At 37.3% G+C, this 15,578-nt stretch overlaps 1 protein-coding gene across 15 annotated transcripts in view; it reads left to right on the forward strand.

Annotated features, from left to right (window-relative positions):
* The window catches only part of FAM118B (family with sequence similarity 118 member B), a gene marked incomplete at its 3' end in the record, with an annotated part of 48,068 nt that overhangs the window by 21,975 nt on the left and 10,515 nt on the right, over positions 1 to 15,578 (forward strand). For 8 of the 15 annotated variants that reach the window (XM_081037364.1, XM_081037358.1, XM_081037365.1 and 5 more), the window contains 2 exons: positions 3,837 to 3,929; positions 7,528 to 7,780. In XM_081037364.1, the coding sequence (XP_080893490.1) occupies positions 3,844 to 3,929; positions 7,528 to 7,780 (339 nt within the window). In that variant the 5' untranslated portion in view covers positions 3,837 to 3,843. Of the gene's footprint in view, positions 1 to 2,710; positions 2,839 to 3,836; positions 3,930 to 7,527; positions 7,781 to 15,578 lie in introns of all 15 variants that reach the window. The other 7 variants (XM_081037361.1, XM_081037354.1, XM_081037362.1 and 4 more) reach the window with 2 other exon arrangements.

Below are 15,578 nucleotides of genomic sequence, written 5' to 3' on the forward strand. Positions count from 1 at the left end.
CACAATTAGAGGGGTTTTGATTTCTTCCATGTCAGAGGATGACTGTCTTTCTCCCTTAAAAAAATGAAGTTAACCCTTTTCTATGTTTACGCTGGAGAAGTAAGCAGTCTTTATTCCAGTCACTGTTTTATTTTTTAAAATAGAAGAAAGGGGGGAGCTTTTAAAGCAAGAAATGTACCACCTTCTTAAGCTATTCATTTTTGTCTTTTACTTCCAGGCAAAAATGCCGTCATTAGAACTTTCTCTCTTGTCAATTTATTCCACCCACACATACACCAATGTGAATTCTGTGTTCCTTCTGGCCTGTCAGATGTTTGAGCTGAAGACTACACAGTGGAAGCAGACGGAGAGATACATAGACCAGCATGAGGAACTCAGGCTGTGAGACCTCACTGATTCTTAGGAAAAAGGCATCAGATTTTGCCATCTTTGTTGGCACCAAGATGCCACAAAAGCAAGGACTACTGGGATTCTTCGGTGTTTCAAATCCACAAGTCCTCTAGTTTGCTCAAACTGATTTTATTCATATAACCAGTTGCTTTTCTGTCTTTTTTTCCCCCCGTGTTTCTTAATGGATTTTTCCTAGAATACTTGATTTTTTTCCCTGTCTCATTCACCAGATACAAGCATTCTATTTCCTGCCAACTGACAGGTTTCAAAGTGTAACTGTCCTATCTGACATGAAGACTTAGGACTTAAAACATTTGTTAATGAGGTTGCTGTTAACTTTTCTCAGCATTTACCAAGTATCTGACTCTTATTTTGCTGAACTCCGTTGACCTTGAAGGATTTCTCAGTGGCTTAGCAGTAATCGGAGTAATGAAGACACTGCCACAGATAATCGCCTTTGTTTTCTTGTGGCAGAAAACCTTTTTCCATCTCTGCTATACATAGCATGTCCCACTAAAATGAAAACTCAAGTAGTGATCACTTAAAGAAATTAATGTGTCATGTAGTTGGTACATGTTAGGAATTCTGTGTAAGATTTTCACGATTAGCTTGGAAGCTCTTTAGCAGTAACTGCACGTTGTTTAGGGTAAAACGCTAAGATGGATTTTTTTTTTTCTGAAGCAATACTCTAGAAGGAATAAGATGTGGTTTGTGCTTAGAAGCCACCAGGGTGTACATAAGAGATTGTATCACATGAAACATCCTTTAGACTGAAAAACAGATGTTACCGGTTAGAAAACCGGGTGACTAGATGATCAGATATTATGTAGAATATTGAATTACTTCTCATTCAGTTCCTAAATAAGAGGACACAAAACATTCCAGTAACAACTTGTCAGGAGCTGTTGATCATATTTAATTCTCTTAAATTATATAGATGAAGTAGACCTTCAGAACAGTTGACTCTGTAAAGAAAAAAATCAGAAAGTTAGTATTCAGGAGTAGAGACCAAGAATTGACCAGTGAAAACGAGCTTGCGTATTTTCCAGGAGAAAACGGTAGGACCGATCTGGGATTCTGGCGGAGTGGTGGTGGTAGGCAGTGGCCAGCAGCCCCATCTCCAGAAAAAGCTACGTGTTTCAGCTTCTGAATTTAAGGGACTGCCGTGATTGCACCAGCAGAGTGCCTGGTCATGTACCAGCTGTTATGCAGTACACAGAATTATTTCAAGTAAATGTGCTCTCCAGAATGTAGCAGCTTCCTTTTTTGATAGTTTTGAACTACAGATTAAAAACAAAGCTGAGAAGCTAATACTTGAAGAACATCTTTAGACGGTGGTAGTGTGGTTGAGAACATGGACTTGGGAGGCAGACCGCCTTGGTTTGAATTCCGACACCCAGCCTTTCTGTGTCTCAGTTTTCTCATCTCTAAAATAGGATAATAAAAGCACTTCATACAGTTATGGAGATTACATGAGTTAATATTTGTAAATAGTGCCTGGCACGTGATAAGCACTATATAAGAATTTGTTAAATAAAATGCTGGTTTAGTGGCTGAATTAAGCATTTAATTCTGAAGATGTCCGTTTTCAAAACTTAATAAACATTAAATTACTTCCCTGTATACGTTATTTTCATCTTTCTCAATACACAGTAGTTTTTACATGGGTGTAATTTGTTCAGATGATGGGTCTATAGAACCATATTTAAGGAAAGAGCATAAGCATGCACACTTTTCATTGTGTACTTTTAAAAAATATTCCCACACTGATGGGTTGTCCTTTATGTGGTAGAAGTAACCACTCTTCTACCACTACTTCTCCAATCTAGAGCATAGACTTTAGAGGAGGAAATTATTTCACAGAAATTAAAACTTAATACCGTGTTTCCCCGAAAATAAGACCTAGCCGGACCATCAGCTCTAATGCGTCTTTCGGAGCAAAAATTAATATAAGACTCGGTCGTTTAATGGTGATTAACTTCTGACTGTTGATATTAGCAAACCTGGGAAGCTGTTAGACTGTAATAAATGGTATGTACACTCAAAGGAAGGGAGGACAGCATATAATATGCCTAGTCTACGTCCTACATTTAGCGGAAGAGTTGGGCTGTTTGATTTCATTTAGGTGTTTCCTATTTGCCTCCCAAAAATCCCCTGAAGATTCTGGTTCTGTGATTTTCTATTACAGCCCAGAAACATACACTGTCTTTTAAATTAATGGACTGTTTTTAAGGACATATACTTTTAACAAGTATCTCAGATGATGATTAAGACAAGATTTACTGAGTTAAATAATTCAGCTGTCTTCTCTGAGCCCCAGATTTCTCACCAACAGAATCAAAGATTTGACAAGAAAGACAGCCTACTTCCTAACTCATTTCTGTGATTCCTGTATTCCTAATGATTACGGTATTAAAGAAGAATTCCATTGTGTATGATGGATATGAGGTGAGGAACTGAGCCTTCTATTTACCAGAAAAATTAAATCAGCAAATTTTTTAAAATGTTTTAGTAAAGAAAGCTTTCTAATACAACAGTAAACTTCACATAATTGTTAGTAATTCCATTCTTTCTAAATTTGACCATGGAAGATAATAAAATCCCCCAAATTCTAATAATACATATTGTCTTCTGTATTGTATGTATACACATACTGTTTGAAATATTGCTTTTTTTTTTAGAATTAATGGTCCTTAGATTTAGAAGTTTTCCAAAAATTCGAGCAATTAAAACTTCTCTTTATAGTTCTCATTCTAATTCACAATAATTCTTTTACTTTTGCTAGTTACCTCATCACCTGAACATAATTGGTCATTTTCCGTATATCTCTGCTTGATACCTTTCCCGAAATTTACCACAGTGTCTCTGAGACCACTTTGTGTTTAGCTAGAGAGACGTGTCTCGTTGCCTATGAGGACACAATCGCCCAGCAACAAGGAATATATAACAATCAGTAAATCAGCGTTGATTGTTCTTGACCCAGTGATTTTTTTTTTTTTTTTAGCTGATAGTAAATGGTTAATTGGGGACTATTAGCACATTTATCTGTGAGTTGTTTTATCCTCCTGAGTCTTCCCCAAGCCTGTCTCATGGAAAGTAACAGGTATTTCTTAGGCTCCACAAAATGATGGCCAGTAATTGATGTGAGTTGGCATTGGTGTGGGGGGTTTTTTGGCAGGGGGTTGGAGGGGAGACAACCGCCAGGAACAGAAACAAGATGGCAGTATGAAGCGCCAAAGTGATAATTTTGAGGTTACTTTGTTAGATGAATTTAATTCCTTAAGTCCGGTTTGCTCATTAATTAATGAATTTCTGTTAAGCAGGGGATACCTCTAGAACACTTTTAGGGTGTACAGCTAAAAGTTAAAACTGTTTAATGTATGTGCTATTTTGAATGGTACATTTTACAGATCTAATTGTGGTCCATGATATTTAATCTATTTTAGAAACTGGATGGCTTCTACAGGGAGCCAGGCCTCTGATATAGACAAGATTTTTGGATTCTTCAGTGATGGCGCACCCCCCACCAAAAAGCCCAGGTAAACAGGGGAAGGGAATCTGAGGCGCATAGTAAGTACCACTACCACTAGTGGTAGGTAACGAAAGATAACGAACTTGCCCTACATCCCAGTTGTTTTCACTAGTTAATATTGACTTGTATATGAAAATTATTTTTATTTTGGATTTTATTTTTGTTTTTTATCAAGGTCATAAATGTACGTAATTTTAAAAGTCAGTACTCGAAGGCTCATAATGCCTCGCTGCTCCTCAGAGACAATCACTTTCAACTTTTTATATGTTTCTCTAATATTTACATCCATATTTCTAAGTACTGTGTGTGTACTGCTATATTTTAGTGTTTTGGTTTTATGTATTTCCAATTAGAGACAATAGAATTAGGCTTGCTCTTGTGGACCCTCCCTCCCCTCACACTGCTTCTCCCCCTCCACATCATATATATGTTCTAGATCACATTTTTTGGTTAAGTTGGTTTTTAATGTTTACATTATGTGACTGTATAAATAGTATTCATAGATGAAACGAATATGTGTTGTTGTTACATTTCTTGTCAATTTTTCTCTCCAAGTTATTAAAAATTATCTCATTTTGGGGGGGTTTGTTTGCTTTGTTTTCTGTGTACCTACCAATTTATCTTCAGACCCTGTGACAGAGTCAATCTCCTTGATATGCTGACAGACATCAATTTGCTAGTTACATGTGTTTTATGGACGACACTCTGCTCTGGACAGTTGCTCTCAGCTGATTTTGCTGTTTTCCTTTCCCATCAGCTCGAGAATTCCTTTTACATCTCTCCTGTGTTGGACTCTGTTTCCTGGATCTCAGGTCTTCTTTTTTGGTGTACTCCTTCATTTGCTGAAGAATGTCCTCATTAGCTTCTTCAGTGAGGATGCGTAGGAGAAAAGCTTTTGGAGCCATCTGAAGATGTCTTCATCATGCACTTACATTCATTTGATAATTTGGCTGAGTGTAGAATTTTAGGTAGCAAATCGTTTTCCTTAGCATTCTGAAGCCATTGCTCATTCTCTGCTAACATCTCCGTGTACCTGCCATAATAGCCACTCTATTCTGATTCCCAGTCCCTTGTATCACGTGACATCTTATTTTTCTCTCATTGGAAGCTTGTAAGGATTTATTTTATTCTCAGTAACCTGAAATTTCTACAGTTTTTCTCTATTCTGTCTTTGTAGAACTCTTCTTATTCAGACATTGGACTTTCTAGATTCTCTAATTTTCTTATATTTTTCTGTCGTGTTTTTATAATTCTACTTTCTTAGATTTTTTTCAGTTTTATCTTCCAATTTTATGAATTTTTAATTTCTGTTATATATTTTCAATTGCCAATAAATCTTTTTGTTTCCCCAGTCCTTTTTATAGCATCTGTTCATGTTTCATAGATGCCATTTAGAAAAAAAAGTCTATATGAAGATGTCATTGTTTTCTTTTCAATTTTTCTTCTTTCCTTTATTGTCTCATTTCCTCCCAAGTTCCATTCTGTCTACTGGTTGTTTTGGTGAAACTCTCACGTTTGGGGCTTTACCCTTACTTGTGAGTTGACCCTTATTTGTCTGCTCATATACCCTAAAAAAACAGTTGGACAATTGCATAAGGGGCTTGGTTGCAGATAGGCTTCCCTGTGGGTATCAAACATGGGACAGGCTCTACAGCTGAGGAACACCCACCGATCAGCAACAGTTCCCTTGAACTGAAACTCTTTTCTCTGGTGCTGGCCATTTTCCCCAAAGAGGAATCTTCCCATCTGCTGACTGAATGGGGTATGGGGTGCAGGTATAAGGTTGACTACCAGTGTGTGGGAGTCTTCTTCTGGGGGAAGGGAGGAGGGGAGAGTCTTGTATTTCATATACAGACTTTTACACCCCTCCCCAAGCTGTGCACAGTATTCTCAAATTCAGAATCCTCTGGTTCACCCTTTCTGGAAGGCAAGCCTCCAGTCTCAGAGCTCTAACTGCTTAGTGCAGCCTTGCAGTGAATTCCCCTGTTTCGGCCCCACCTTTCCCCTCCACCTTCAGATGTACCTGGACAATCCCAAGCTCCTACAGAGAGAACCTGCTCTTACTTTACAATTTCTAAAATTGTGTTGACCTCTGTTCTAGGCCGTCATCTTTTCCTAGTGTGCTTTTTATGAATTCATGCCTTCCAAAAAAAAAATTACTATTATTTTAGTGGTGTTAGGAAGAACCAGAAATGAAACACAACTGTTAAATATTTCCTTTTTTACTGGAAGTCTTAAATTAGGAAACTTGTGCCTCAACTCTATAATGTATGAGGTAAAAAATTCAAATAGTACAGCACAATCAGGTGAAAAGTAAAAATCCTTTTTCTCCCCAATCCTCACAGTTAACCATGATTTACAGTTCTTATGAATCCTTCTGGACATTTTCTGAGTTTATGTTTGTGTGTGCTTCACTATCTTGATTCCCTTGAACTGAAACTCATTTTTCATTTGCTTCTATATCCGTTATTAGTCTTTTCCAGTAGACTAGACTTTTGAGATTAGGAACTCCATTCTCTTCATAAATACATTATTAGTATCTACTGTAGTGTCTGGTACTTTATACATTTTTCATATGTGTTGAATGACTGAATGCAGGAGCTGGTAATAGGGAAGGCAATTCTAGAGGTTTTTCCCAAAGCCAGGTTTCCCACGGCTAAAAGTACTGTTCGTTCTTGAGTTACGCCAAAATGCTGATCCTGTTTCTCTTCATTTTATTATTTGGACAAAAGGTAGAGAAAGGCAGTTTCTTGAGAAAAAACATGCCAGCAGCAAAAATTAAATAAATATATTTCAAACAGATTTTAATATAGTCTCCAGAATAAGAGGGGGTGGGGAACCAAAACACAAAAACCTATGCTCATGGGCCCTCACATAGAAGCTCTAGGACAGAATTCTGTCTGTGCTTGTCCTGGTTAAGAAAGGAATGTTTTTCGCTTTTCATCATATCTGTTGAATATGTATTTCTTTGTTTATTTAGGTTGGTGAGGCTCTTGTGTTTTCAGAATTCTCTTGGCTACTTTTTGTTTCTTTTTGGTCTGAGGATATCTGGAACAAACCAAAGGCAGACTTTTTCCCATGTGTTTGACTATCTCCCCCTCAATTTTAGTCATGCTCTATTTTAATCATGTTCACAAAATTTGAGCTTACATTTTTTTATTGGTCTTTCATCTCCTGTTTTATGTTTCTCAGCAATAGCAATTTAATTTGTATGGCGTTCTATTCTCTCAGGAATCCAAATCAAACACGTTCTTGGTTTCAAATACAACTTAGTTAGCAAAATTCATCCGAGCCTTAATATAATTGGACCTTTTCCTAATATTAGTGGGTTTTCTTAGATTGAGAGGACCATGAAGGAGAAAACTTGATTTTAAGACTACTTTTAAGGATTCCTGAAATAGGTTTATTACTTTGTTTTTCAGCAAGCGCTGGCACAATATTTTGGTCTTTTTGATTAAGCTACTTTGGAGAGGTGTCAGAAACTGGCATGTATCATCTTTGCAGCTATAAAAGTTATAGCTGAACACCACGGTTTTAGACAGTCTCTCCCTGTGCCTCATATCCGTTGGATGTTCCACATCCTCTCATTTGTTGGACTTTTTCAGGAAGCTTCTTCCAAGCTTAAAAACTAAGAAGCCTCGGGAACTGGTTCTGGTGATTGGAACAGGCATTAGTGCTGCAGTCGCACCTCAGGTTCCAGCTCTGAAATCCTGGAAAGGGTTAATTCAGGCCTTACTGGATGCTGCCATTGATTTTGATCTTCTAGAAGATGAGGAGAGCAAAAAATTTCAGAAATGTCTCCATGAAGACAAGAATCTTGTCCACGTCGCCCATGATCTTATCCAGAAACTCTCTCCTGTGAGTACTCTGCCGTTTGAAATTCCCTAAAACCCATCACATGCATGCTGAATGTAATCAGGACCTTCATTTGTAGCGTGTAGATTTGCATAGCATTTACCTCTTCTGTAAAATGTCTGTTTATGGACCTATTCAGGGTAGTCATCTTGACTCCATTTCAGGGAGAGAGAGAGAGACAGAGAGGTGCAGGGGCAGGGAGAGAGAGAGGGGGGGGGGAGAAAAAGAGAGAGGGAGAGAGGGGGAGAGAGAGAGAGAGAGGAGGCCTTTATGTGTACATAAATGAGACCAAAGATTACAGATAATTCTTATCATTATATGGATGAAGCAACACAAGCTTTTAAGGTTCCTTTTAAAGGCAATCACTCCAAATATTTATAAGGAATTCTGTCTTGCTTTTTTTTATTATTATTAGTTTCAGGTGTATAAAACAATGAAATAGTTAGACATTTATATCCCTCACAAAGTGATAACCCTCCTCCCCATCTTGCTTTATCAAACTGAATTGGATACCAATTCCCTGATGGCTAAAGGGCCTCCTTGTCTTGTTTTATCGTAAAAATGTCTTAAAAATCAAGATTTGCTTAAGAAATATCTGGAAATAATAGAGTAGCCAAAGCGTGTTCTAAATCTTAGTAAGTCAAATGCACTTTAAAAAAAAATATGTACCTCTTATTTCTTAAAAAATAGGTATTTAAAAGTAATTTTCTTCTGGTTCATGACTCATTTCAGAAACTTAGAGCCTTTTACTTCCTCTTTTCACTTCCTTGTCCATAATTGAGATAAACTGTTATTAACCTAGAACAATGTAAAGAATTAATAGGCTTTAAAGAGTTCCTGGGAACTCCACCTCATATCACATACAAAAATTAACTCAAAATGGATTAAAGACTTAAATATAAGAGCTAAAACTATAACAGTCTTAGAAGAAAACATAGGATTAAAGTTTCATGACCTTGGATCTAGGAGTCATTTTTTAAACATGACACCAAAAGCACATGTAATAAAGGAAAAAAGAGATAAAACACTTCACCAAAGTTAAAAAGGAAAAAAGAGATAAAACACTTCACCAAAGTTAAAACCTGTTAGGGTCAAAGAACACTACCAATAAGTGAAAAGGGAGCTTCAGAATGGGAGAAAATATTAGCAATTCATAAATCTGATAAGGGTGTAACATCCAGGCTATATAAAGAACTGTTACAACTTTACGATAAAAAGGCCAATAATCCAATTTAAAAATGGCAAAGGATTTGAATAGATATTTCTCCAAGGAAGATATACAAATGGCCAATAAATACATGAAAAGATGCTCAACATCGTTAGTTATTAGAAAAATGTACATAGAAACCACGTGAGATACCACTAGGATGACGAGACTCAAAAAGTCAGTTAATAAGTATTGGCAAGAACGTGGAGAAATTGGAACCTTCACGCACTGCTGGGACTGCAAAACAGTGCAGACAATTGTTTGAGGAACTTCAGCACAGTCTGGCAGTTCCTCAAACAATTAGTATAGTTAGTATATGACCCAACATCCACTTTCTAGATACATACCCAAGAGAGATGAAAACCTGTGTTCATCCAAAAACGTATAAATGAATGTTTATAGCATTGTAGCATAATAGCCGAAAGGTGGAAATAACCAAAATGTCCGTCAGCTGTCAAATGGATAAACAAAATGTGGCACATTCACACAATAGACCATTATTTGACAATAAAAAGGAATTAAGTACAGATACGTGCTGCAACATGAATGAACCCATTATGCTAAGTGGAAGCCAATTATAAAAGACAACGTATTAGATGATCCCATTGGTAGGAAATGTCCAGGACAGGGAAATCTGTTTGACAGAAAGTAGTTGCCTAGGGCTGGAGCAATTATGGAGGGCAGAGGGTGATAGTTAAAGGGAATGGGGTTTCTTTTTGAGATGATGAAAATGTTCTAAAATTGATTGTGGTAACAGTTGCACATATCTGTGAATCTACAAATAATCATTGAATTGTACACATCAAATAGGGGAATTGTGTATATTTAAAGTGCATCTTATCTCAAAGCTGTTAAAAATAACGTTAAAAGGATGGAAAAGGTGTATGATTCCAACACTCATCAATAGAAAGTGAGAGGGGCTATTTAATATCTGATAAAGTACACTTGAGAGCAAAGAGGAAAGAAAACATACTTTTTTTTTAACATCCAAAAAATTTACAAAATTATTGTCATATAAAAGATAATTCAAGACTATATAGCCAAAAAATGTAAGGGAAAAGTATTAAAGAGGTGTTTCAGCCAGTTTATTAATAAAAATGTTATTTTTCTGGGGGAAAAAGAGAAAGAAAAGAGCTTGTGGGGGAAAAGTACTGTATCAGTCCAGGAAGACTAGTGAAGATAAAGAAGTCCTGTTTCAAACTGCAGTGTTGCTGTGCCACCCTGTAACCGTGGCAGTGGCCCTCATTAATCCATTCAAACAGTCTCCTGAAAATAGAAAACATAACTTTGCTAGTTTGGGTTAGTTATGATTGAAAGTAATGAGAAGGTTTAAAGTCAGTGTCAATAAATGTGTATCAACCAGATACATCAAACTGGAGTCACACGTTATCGGTTGATAATTTATTATTAACTGTAAAGTTGTGGAATAATGTCAGTTCCGATAGAGTAGCAATTATTAAACTTTTTGGTCTCCAGACTCCTTTACATCTAAAAAATTATTGAGAATCTCAAGCAGCTTTTGTTTATGTGGGTTGTATTTATCAGTACTCACTATTAAAAATTAAAACAGAAATTTTTAAAATACGTATTTTAAAGCAACAATAATAAATCTATTATATGTTAACATAAATGTTTATGAAAAATAATTCTGTTTTCCAAAACAAAAATAAATTCCTGAGAAGAGTGGTTGTGTTTCACATTTTTACAAATCTCTTTAATACCTGGCTTAATGAAAACAGTTGGATTCTCATATCTGCTTTTTATAGTCAGTCTGTTGTATCAGTGTTGGTTTGGTTTAAATATATGAAAAAAATCAGTTGTCATAGTTACATAGTTGAAAAAGAGCGAAGTATTTTAAGTCTTTTTTGGTAATTGTAGATATTCTTTGTTGATACTACACCAAAAATTCAGGAAGTGGTGGCTTCCTAAAGATTAATAGCAATATGGAATCTGAAATCAAATTATGTCCATATTAATGGCGATAATGAAATTTGAACTTTTCCTATTCTAATGTGTTAAATAAATTCCATTGATCCATCTTGCACTTAGCATGAGTCTTTTACTCGTGCTTGATTTTGTGACATCACGTATTGACCATTTGGAAAATATTATTAGTTCACTGAGCATACATACGTTCCACATGTTGATACATTTAACTACACAATCAAAAATGCATTCATTAATATCACTCCAGTCTCATCACAAAAAGGTGTTTGGAAGCTGTCAAACTCATAAAAGTTTTCAAAAAGTGTTGATTTTTGCTCGAAAACCCTGATTTCATCATTGATAACAGTGGCAGCAGTCGTTTTCCTCAAAATGACAGGCTCCTTTCACTCATTTTCTTTTTTTTTTTTTAAGATTTTATTTGGGAAGGGGAACAGGACTTTATTGGGGAACAGTGTATACTTCCAGGACTTTTTTCCACGTCAAGTTGTTGTCCTTTCAGTCTTAGTTGTGGAGGGTGCCGTTCAGCTTCAAGTTGTTGTCCTTTCAGTCTTAGTTGTGGAGGGCGCAGCTCAGCTCCAGGTCCAGTTGCCGTTTTCTAGTTGCAGGGGGCACAGCCCACCATCCCTTGTAGGAGTCGAACTGGCAACCTTGTGGTTGAGAGGACGCGTTCCAACCAACTGAGCCATCCGGGAGATCAGTGGCAGCTCAGCTCAAGGTGCTGTGTTCAATCTTAGTTGCAGGGCGCTGCCCACCATCCCTTGTGGGACTCGAGGAATTGAACCGGCAACCTTGTGGTTGAGGAGAACCCACTGGCCCATGTGGGAATTGAACCGGCAGCCTTGAGTTAGGAGCATGGAGCTCTAACCACCTGAGCCACCGGGCCGGCCCCCTTCATTCATTTTTGAGAAAATGCATGAGAAGATCCAAATCTGAATAACCGAAGTTTGTCAGTCACTCAAGGAAAAATGATGTTTGTGGGAAAAAGGTGACAAGTTCAGCTTACAACTCCAATAATCACACAAGTGTTTTGCCTCGAGACAGCCACCATACTTCAGTATACAGCAGAAGTGCTTCGCATATTTCCTGTTTATTTACGCAGAATATTAAAAGGACATTATTCAAGAGTCAAGATTTAATACAATTAATTTTTACTGCTTCATTAAGGACATTCTTAAATGAAACTGGCATCTTTTTCTTACCAAAAGTCTAGGTAATGAAGAATATAGTGATAACTGGCACAGCTTGGTTTGCTGTCTCATTCATGCTAATGTCAACCTAAGAAACCTGTGGAGAATTTTTATGAGTTTACTTGAGCAAAACTGACGACATATACCAGGGAGCAAGATCGCAAATGCTCTGGAGAATAGCAGTTTTACAGATTATTTTATGCATTAGGATCAAAGGAGGAGACATAAGGAAGGTACATGAAATCCATTGATGGTAGATTAAGGAGGTGGGAGAAAGCAAAGCAGGAACATCTCTAGGATAAAAGGCAAAATGGAGAGAGAAACACATCTTTTACATTGGTGGCTACAGAATAGTTAATAATTAACATTTACAGCACACAGATAGTATGCAGGGAACAAGATAACAGTGAGATTCTGTGGTCTTGTGCTCTGGTGCCGGGTGGTTTTTCCTTGGGTTGTGCCTTTGCTGGGTGGGAAAAGAAAACTGTGACGTTTCAAAGATACGTTATCCTAAATGCATAGGAACAATGGATACAGCTGACTTAAGGTAAACATTGGCCTTTGCTAAGGAAGCTATGGGCTGGGACATGACTACCTGCTGTTACCTGCCCAGTTAGGAATTTGTGATCAGACCTTCCTTTGTGGTCACTTTTGGTTTCTGAGCTTGTCAGGCCTGCCGCGTGGCCCCCCTGAGCTTGTCAGGATTATGGCACAGCCCTATTTTCATTCACATAAGGCACCAGCAGTTTTACCCATCATCGCCTTTGCACCTTCAATGCATATATAAACACAATTGAAAAGACAAATGTTACCGTAATGTTATTATGAAAATTTGACTTTGCAGACCCCTTAAAGAATCTTAGGGACCCAGGGGGTCCGTGGGCCACATTTTAAAAAACATTCCAATAGAGGATATGTAAGAAAACTATGCAGGCAACCCAAAGGCTTTTAAAAAGAGACAGAGGCATCTGGAGAAATTTGAACATTATCTGAGTATTTGATATTAAGGAATTAATAATACTGCGTATTTTAAGGTATGATAGTGGTGTTGGAGCTAATGTTTTCTTTTGTATGTAAAGGGGAGTCCTTATCTTTGAGGAAACCTGTTGAAGTATCTGAATGAAATGATGAAATGCCTGGGAATTGCTTCAGAAAAATTCAGTGAGAGGGGAAAGGAGCGTGATGGATGAGGAGCTTAAGCGAAACAAGATTGGCTGTGTGTGATCATGGCTCAGTCTGATGATGGGTGCCTGTCGTTTTCTTACACTCTTCGTTTTACTTTTGTGCGTGTGCAGTGTTGATGAGACCCTGGGCAAATCACTTCCGTCTCAGAGTCTGTTCTGCATCTGTAAAACTGGAGTAATCCTACTTACCTCGTGGGGTTTGGTGAAAAATCAGTGAGATAATGTGTATAAAGTGTCTGGCACATAGTAAACGCGCTATACATGTTAATAACCTCGGTGAAAGTCAGGATCGGTATTGTTTTTACTGTATTTGGAGTGCGAAAGATGAGAGTTCCAGTGTAGAAGGAAATGAAGTAGCAAAGGATTGAGTTCACTGTTTGAAATGAAGGAGAAAATGTCCGTTGAAGTTGTGTGGGAGTCGGCATTTTCTTTTGACCAGGGAACTTCCTTGTTTGTTTTCATTCCTTTGCCTTGATTTAGGGAAACCATTGGTGGGAAATTTAGTTCTAGGGTCACCTGCTTCAAGAGAGGAAAACATTCATGTTTAAGTCTGAGGATATCAGTGCAATTACAAAAGCCTCATTCCTTCCTGTGTTAACACGCAAGATGTAATAACGTCAAGAAATAGGACTGAAAGATAATTAGCTAAAATAAGCGACTCATGACATTTATTTCCAGGTTTTACCCTTTTGTATGTCTTTTCTTAATAGAAGCAAGAAAATATATTCCACACCCATGATTAGCTGATTGTATACCAAGAGTTTTAATCTGTGTGTGTAATGATTAAACTGGTGTTGGAACATAGCGTTATGTAACAGTGTGTGTATGAATCAAAAGGAAGGTATAAAACACAAAAGGACGTTCTTAAAATAACCATATTCTTTATTTAATTTTAAACTTAGTTTTGCTTTTTTGAATAGGAGCTGCTTACACACATTGCAGAAATCAAAATGAACATTGAAAAGGTTTATGGACATCTCACTCCCACTCATGTCTTTGTCTGCCTCCTCTCCCCAAACTCACCCCTGTAGGTCACCACTCTTAATAGCTTTTTGAGTATCCTTCCAGTGTTGTTTTTTTGCACACAAAAAACCCAAAAAAACCAAAAACAAGCCAATAGGACGCTATGTATTCTTCTCTCACTACTATTATCCCCGTGTCAACAGGTAGCATTCTAGACACACTGTTCTTGCACCTTGTTTGTTTTCCTTAACATTATATCCTGGAGGTCTTTCCATACCAGTCTCCTGTATGTGGATACTTGGCTTGTTTCCAGTCTTTTACTGTTATACCCTGTTTCCCCGAAAATAAGACCTAACTGGACAATCAGTTCTGATGCATCTTTTGGAGCAAAAATTATTATAAGACCTGGTCTTATATTACATTATATAAGACCGGGTCTCATATTGTAGTAAAATAAGACTGGGTCTTCTATTAATTTTTGCTCCAAAAGACGCATTAGAGCTGACTGTCCGGCTAAGTCTTATTTTCGGGGAAACACGGTAGATAACAGAGCAGTGACAACCGTGTATATGTCATTTCATTTGTGTGCAATTATGTCTGTGGGATTTATTCCCAGAATGGAATTTTAAAATTGTAGGGTAAATGGGTTATAATTTTAAACACATTAAAGAGGCACTATATAATGAATCTAGAAAAGTACCTGGCATTCATTCAGTAGTAGTTGACTCTTGTATGTAGTAAAATTCAATAAATGAGGTTATGAATTCTTCACTGTTGATTTCCGATCAGATTATTCATTCTGAGTCCCTGTTGATTGCCGGTGGGCTGCTAATTTGTGATGGAATTATTTATGCCCTTATGTCATGAGAATGGACAGAAGTTTAAATACATGACCCACGTGCTTAGCCACACAAATTATGGGCCGTACTATTTATTTCACACTAGAAAAGAATCTTTGAGCCCCCTGACAACAGGTTACAGTGAGGAGCCCGTCTGGTAGTAGATGTAGCATGGAACAGCGTGTCACCATCAGGCAGAGGTACTGTTTCACCTCTGCTCTCATTTTTCTACTGTGAAAATAGTTACCATTTGGCAGGTAAAAAGAATTGATAATTTTATAAAATACTTTGAAAAATGAGGAACAGAATTTGGCAAATTAAAATGTGTTTTATGAATCTGCTTCCATGGTTCCATGGTAACAAATCTTTATCTGAGCATTGTCCTTTTAGAAAGATGTACAGAAGAAACCAGGAAGGTAGGGAAATCACTTTGAAGAAAAACAGATGTTGCTGATTATTTACTGTCTAGCAGCT

This window comes from Rhinolophus hipposideros (genome assembly GCF_964194185.1).
Source record: "Rhinolophus hipposideros genome assembly, chromosome: 24".
NCBI lineage: Eukaryota > Metazoa > Chordata > Mammalia > Chiroptera > Rhinolophidae > Rhinolophus > Rhinolophus hipposideros.